The sequence below is a fragment of the Colobus angolensis genome, unplaced genomic scaffold, assembly GCF_000951035.1.
Source record: "Colobus angolensis palliatus isolate OR3802 unplaced genomic scaffold, Cang.pa_1.0 Scaffold30, whole genome shotgun sequence".
NCBI lineage: Eukaryota > Metazoa > Chordata > Mammalia > Primates > Cercopithecidae > Colobus > Colobus angolensis.
This window is the reverse complement of record NW_012116266.1, coordinates 5,728,590-5,735,173: the sequence shown is the minus strand read 5'-3', so window position 1 is coordinate 5,735,173 and position 6,584 is coordinate 5,728,590. Positions and strand designations below refer to the sequence as shown.

General features: G+C 36.1%; 1 protein-coding gene across 1 annotated transcript in view; it reads left to right on the top strand.

Annotated features, from left to right (window-relative positions):
- Positions 1 to 6,584, top strand: part of NBEAL1 (neurobeachin-like 1) — a 206,959-nt gene that overhangs the window by 116,738 nt on the left and 83,637 nt on the right. The window contains exons 18-23 of the mRNA XM_011949999.1: positions 435 to 524; positions 3,828 to 3,996; positions 4,436 to 4,569; positions 5,037 to 5,196; positions 5,304 to 5,406; positions 6,256 to 6,412. Coding sequence (XP_011805389.1) covers positions 435 to 524; positions 3,828 to 3,996; positions 4,436 to 4,569; positions 5,037 to 5,196; positions 5,304 to 5,406; positions 6,256 to 6,412 — 813 coding nt within the window. The remainder of the gene's footprint in view (positions 1 to 434; positions 525 to 3,827; positions 3,997 to 4,435; positions 4,570 to 5,036; positions 5,197 to 5,303; positions 5,407 to 6,255; positions 6,413 to 6,584) is intronic.

The window sequence follows — 6,584 nt, the reverse complement described above, 5'->3', positions numbered from 1 at the left end:
CTGTCACTGAGGCTGGAGTGCAGTGGCACCGTGTCAGCTAACTGCAACCTCTGTCTCCTGGGTTAAAGCAGTTCTCCTGCCTCAGCCTCCCAAGTAGCTGGGATTACAGGGGCCCACCACCACACCCGGCTAGTTTTTGTATTTTTAGTTGAGACGGGGTTTTACCATGTTAGCCAGGCTGGTCTCGAACTCCTGACCTCAGGTGATCCCCCCGCCTCGGCCTCCCAAAGTGCTGGGATTACAGGCATGAGCCACAACGCCCGGCCCTGATTCTTTCTTTTAAGAGAGAACAGCAATACTAAAATTCATATGATGGGCGTCTTATCTTTAACTATCCTATATTCCTTTTTATATTATGGTGAAATGTTCTATATGTGGTTAAATTTATGTTTTGTTCTAATTGGTTGTTTGCCATATTTTTCTTTTATTCTTAGGCCTGCAAAAATTCAATTTGTCTTGATTTATCTACTAATTGTTTACATGGAAGATTAACAGGAAACAAAGTAGTGAACTGGGACATTAAGGTAAATTAATAGTAAATGTGGGGCAACACATTATATGAGTTTACTGATACTCTTATTAAAGATTTTGTTTTTAAAGCACCCCCAGATTGATCTGAATAATAGATGTCAGTTAAAATGTTATGCAAACATACAATTTGAAGGATAAGCAAATGCAAAGTTAAATGACTAATACAGTTGAATGACTTGGTTTGAAATGTAATTACCTTTGTAAGCTACAGCAGGTCTTTGAATAATGTCGTTCATTATAAAGTCAGTGAGAAAAAAATCAATTCCTGGCAGAGGCAACTGTCTGTGTGGAGTTTGCATGTTTTTGCCATGTCTGTATGAGTTCTCAAATCTTATTTTCCTTTTTCATTGACCTCATATTTATGTCACAGCTGGAACTTTCCTTCCATCTAGAGGCCTCTTAGTTTCCAAGACCAAACTGCTCTTACGGGTATCCCTAGCACTTTATTATTTCACTTACCATGGCAAATAGTAACTGCTTGGTTAATGCTCTAGTAGTCCATAAGAACTTTAAAGGAAGGGTCACTGCTTTTTTCTTTTTTTTTTTTTTAACCAGTTCCTGTTACAGGGTTATGCAACAAGTAAGTGTTGACTGAGTGATTAAATTAGTAAAGGTTGTTTATGGTGAGAGAGGCTTAATTCTTAAATATAGTGTTTCCTTAAATGATATTTTAAATAGAAGTTATAACCTAAGTGAAATAAAAGAAATATAAAAGATAATTATAAGAAGACTTGCTGGTAAATCAGGGAAATAAAAGATAATTATAAGAGGACTTGCTGGTTAATCAGGAAAAAAAAACTTTTCTAATCAGTTAACCAACCAAATACATTTATTAATTTCAGTGAAACAGAAATCATTAAGATAATTTTGCCTGTGTAGAAATGAATCTGTCAATTAGTGTTAATTTCATGTTATTCATGGTATATAAAGCATTTTTCTCCTAGTTTTGGTATAAGAACACTTGTTGTTCTTTTTTTTTTTGAGGCAGAGTGTTGCTCTGTCACCCAGGGTAGAGTGCAGTGGTGCGATCTCGGCTCACTGCTACGTCTGCCTTCCAGGTTCAAGCGATTCTCCTGCCTCAGCCTCCTAAGTAGCTGGAATTACAGGCACCTGCCACCACGCCCAGCTAATTTTTATGTTTTTTAGTAGAGACAGGGTCTCATCATGTTGGACAGGCTAGTCTTGGACTCCTGACCTCAGTTGATCCACCCACCTTAGCCTCTCAAAGTGCTGGGATTACAGGCGTGAGCCACCATGCCCAGCCAGAGCACTTTTTTTAAATCTGTTACCATGGTAAGATTTATGACGTGATTGACAATTCATAAGTTAACTTTTGCTTCACTTGTAAGACTGATTTTACAAAGCTGATTCCATGTGGTATTTTATATATAGAAATCTGTTTATATGTGCCATATGTACCTAAAAATCAAAGCAGTTTTTTTGTGGCCTGAGTTACGGCTATGTGTATTATTAACTAGTTAGACTTTTGGCTGATGTGGAAATCAAAAAGCAACAGAATTTCAAAGAGAAAGATGTATTTTTATACTGTAGCCAAATGAAAGATCAAAAACGTTAAATGAAATGACAACTGGTAAAATAATGTTTGCCTTCCAAAAAGTTCATTTACTTACTTATAAAAAAAGCTCTTCAAAATTGATATGACAAACAGTCAAAACAAAGTAGAAGATATGTGTGAGCCACAGTGGCTCACACCTGTAATCCCAGTACTTTGGGAGGCCATGGCGGGCAAATTGCTTGAGCCCAAAAGTTTGAGACCAGCCTGGGCAACATGGTAAAACTTTGTACAAAAAATACATACCTGGCCGGGCGCGGTGGCTCAGGCCTGTAATCCCAGCACTTTGGGAGGCCGAGACGGGCGGATCACGAGGTCAGGAGATCGAGACCATCCTGGCTATCACGGTGAAACCCCGTCTCTACTAAAAACACAAAAACTAGCCGGGCGAGGTGGCGGGCGCCTGTAGTCCCAGCTACTCGGGAGGCTGAGGCAAGAGAATGGCGTAAACCCAGGAGGCGGAGCTTGCAGTGAGCTGAGATCCGGCCACTGCACTCCAGTCCGGGCCACAGAGCGAGACTCCGCCTCAAAAAAAAAAAAAAAAAATACATACCTTAGTTGGGTGTGGTGGTACATGCCTGTAATCTCAGCTACTTGGAAGGCTGAGGTGAGAGGAGCACTTGAGCCTGGGAAGTCGAGACTGCAGTGAACTGTGATCAGTCCAGTGCATTCCAGCTGAGTGACAGAACGAAACCCTGTCTCAAAAACAAACAAGAAAAACTCAACAAAGTAGCAGATATGTAGGATGAATAAGTCCAGAGATCTAATGTAAAACCTGTAGTTACATAGAGGACTATGGTTAATAAAATTACATTTTTTTAGGGAGTTTTGTTAAATAAGTAGATTTTAGCTGCTCTCGTCACAAAGTAACTATGTGAGATGATAGAAGTGTTAATCTGCTTCAGTATAGTAACCATTTTATTATCTATGTGTATCCTACAACATTATGTTGTAAACTCAAATATACACAATAAAATTTACTTCTAAGAAAACAAAGAATATGAAGAGGTTGTTTGAAGACTTAAGTTATATCCAAATGGCAATTCAGAACACTTTAATAATTAATAATAAGAGCAAACCTTGTATGGTATCGACTGTATGTCAGACACTGCACCTTTTGTATGTTAGCTTACTTAATCCTTGCAGTACTTTATGAAATAGGTGTTATTATTATCCCCATTTTACAGATGAAGAAACTGAGGCCAGTGATATTAGTAACTTATCAAAAGATATAGAAAATATTTTATTAACCCAAAATATCCAAACTTTGAACTTCGGCTGAAATACCCTCTCTACCTTTTTGTAAACTAAAAGTTGAGGAGTCAGTCATATTCCTACCACCAGGTGCATTTTTTTTTTCATTATTTTTTCTCTTGTTTATTATGCCTATTTGCCTAGTGACAGTTGTTTTTCCATTGTTGGAGTTACATTATAAAGTCCACTTATGGGGCTGTTTTATTTGCCTATGTTCAAAATCCCTAAACTTTGGAAAACAAAGATGGAGTAAAAATGGTCTGGCCTGATTTCTCTTGAGTTTTGATTATGGTGACCCTTGAAGGTGCCCTGTAAAGCATCTTCCTACCCAGAACTTCCTTCAGCTTATGTTATCCTACACATTGCTTAAAGGTTTATCTAGCAAATTATAACTTCATACATGTGAAGATATTAAATGACAAAATTGTCCTTGTTTTATAAGATTTAAACATTATAATTTTCCCTTTAGGATATCATAAACTGCATAGGCGGGTTAAATGTACTCTTTCCTTTATTGGAACAAATCAGCCACTTTAGTGAAGTACAGATTCCTGAAGAAAAGAATGAAAGCACCGTTCCTGAATCAGTAACACCTGTTGAAGGAGATTGGCTCGTATTGACTTCCACAAAGGCCTCAGGTATTAGGATGAAATTAACACAAAATAGTCATTAAGAAATTTGAAAATTAATTGAGAAATAGATGAAAATGTTTTACTGTCATTCGGAAGAAACTTAACCATTTGTAGCTGTAGCAGCTGTTTCTACTTTTACTAATATCATTCAGAATGTTTATAATACTTTCATCAGAAAACTGCAGATTAATCTCCAGTATCCTTAGTTTATACTCTTAGTGGAAATATGACCACATTGTTAAATTTGTGGTAGAGAAAATATGTGCATATAAATATACAATATTGCAGTTGCTGCTTTTTCTGATTCTATTGTACAATAGAGCGTTGGAAGCTGACTGCTGAACCAGATTTCTACTTTGTATAACAGTGTGCATTAAGATATAGAAAATGTGATATAAAAATGATTAGAGTAATTATGATAATTAATATATTCCTGATTCCACAGAGTCAAGACTAGAGAGAAACCTAGTTGCAACATTTATCTTGATTGTGAAACATTTTATTCAGAGACATCCTATCAATCAGGACAATCTTATTCACTCCCATGGAGTTGCAACTCTTGGTGCTTTACTTCAGAAGGTGAGCCAGTCTAACGTTGTGTTGATGTAGCTAATGATTGTGATTTGCAGTTGATATTGGGATTTTTTTTCTTCCTAATCAATATATTTTTAAAGATTATTACAACCTGAGTTTTATTAATGGATATAATTTGTTTCACAGGCAACTTTTAAAAACTTGTATGGAATCATCTTATATAAGAAATACTTATTTTATGTAATAGTGTATGATCTTTGATGTGTACAACCTTGTTTGATAGCTTTGGTATTTCGGATATTGAGAAATATAAGACTATTTTAGGAATATGACAGTAGGAGAATATACTGTGGTGTAATATCAGAAAAACCAATACTTAAGTTTTTGTTTTTCTAATGTGAGTTTTTCTATTTGTATGCTTAGTAGATGTTCTGAATTAATGATTTAAAATTATAGCTTAATGACAGTTATTTAAACTGAACTATATGAAACCCTCTTCTGTTTGATTTCAGGTGCCAAGCACCTTGATGGATGTTAATGTATTGATGGCAGTTCAGTTACTAATTGAACAAGTATCATTAGAGAAAAATATGCAGCTCCTGCAACAAATGTATCAGTATTTACTCTTTGACTTTCGTATTTGGAACCGTGGAGATTTTCCCTTTCGAATTGGTGAGAGCAGGCTTTCAAATAAAAACTTTATAGTTGTTTTAGAAATTTATAACTACCTATTGACTTTGTTTTAGCTGAATTACTTACCGTTGAACTTTCTGTTTTAGGTCACATACAGTATCTTTCAACCATCATTAAAGACAGCAGGAGAGTTTTCCGAAAGAAGTATGGTGTGCAGTTTCTCCTAGATACACTTAGGATTTATTATGGGTATGATGCCCTTGTTCCTTCTCACTTTGATATATTGTTTTCTGTCTGCTACTTGATGGAATGTGTAGACGTTAGACTTTCTCTTTACCAGCGATTCTAGTATGTTTTAACTGGAGAGAGGTAGGATAGAGTGGAGGTTAAAATGAACAGTGGATCGCTACACAGGATTTGAATCTGGCTTTCATTAATTGTGCAACTGTAGGCAAATTACTCAACTTCTCTGTGCTTGAGTTTCTTCATTTTTGATAGGAGGTAAGAAAACTGTTACCACCTTTGGTTGTTTTGAGGATTAAATTAATTAGTTAATAATGTAAAGCACTTAAACTATGTCTGCTATGCAGTGGGTGTTGTATTCACATAAGCTATTTTATTCATTGAAACTCTTAATTCAGAAGATTTTCCATAAAAAGAAAAGCAAGCCAGAGTTACCATGAATCTCAGAATTACATGGAAATTTTTTTTAATGCTATGAATTCTTTTATATAGAAAATATAGAAATGTAAAAATTAGGCTGGGCACGGTGGCTCACACCTGTAATCCCAGCACTTTGGGAGGCCGAGGCGGGCAGATCGTAAGGTCAAGAGTTTGAGACCAGCCTCGCCAACGTGGTGAAATCCTGTCTCTACTAAAAATACAAAAATTAGCCAGGTGTGGTGGCATGTGCCTGTAATGCCAGCTACTCAGGAGTCTGAGGCAGGAGAATTGCTTGAACCCAGAAGGTGGAGGTTACAGTGAGCCGAGATCACGCCACTGCACTCCAGTCTGGGGCAACAGAGTGAGACTCCATCTCAAAAAGAAGGAAATGTAAAAATTAAAATTTCAATTTTTATACCTTGTTTTCTCTTTCAGGAATGGTTGTAAATATAATGAACTATCTCTAGATGATATTCGAACAATAAGGACTTCTTTGTATGGACTAATTAAATATTTTCTGTGCAAAGGTGGATCTCATGAAGAGATACAAAGTATTATGGGGTACATAGCTACTACTAATGAAGAAGAACAGGTATTATGCCTAAGATAAATCTACTTTTCCTTAAACATTTGAGTTGCTACATCATTTTCTGAACGTATGTATGTGTCTAGTTAAATATTTTGTGGGTAAAATATGTGTAGTGTCACATGCAATATTATGCACTTAAGTACATTTTATCTTTTTTTTTTTTTTTTTAAGATGG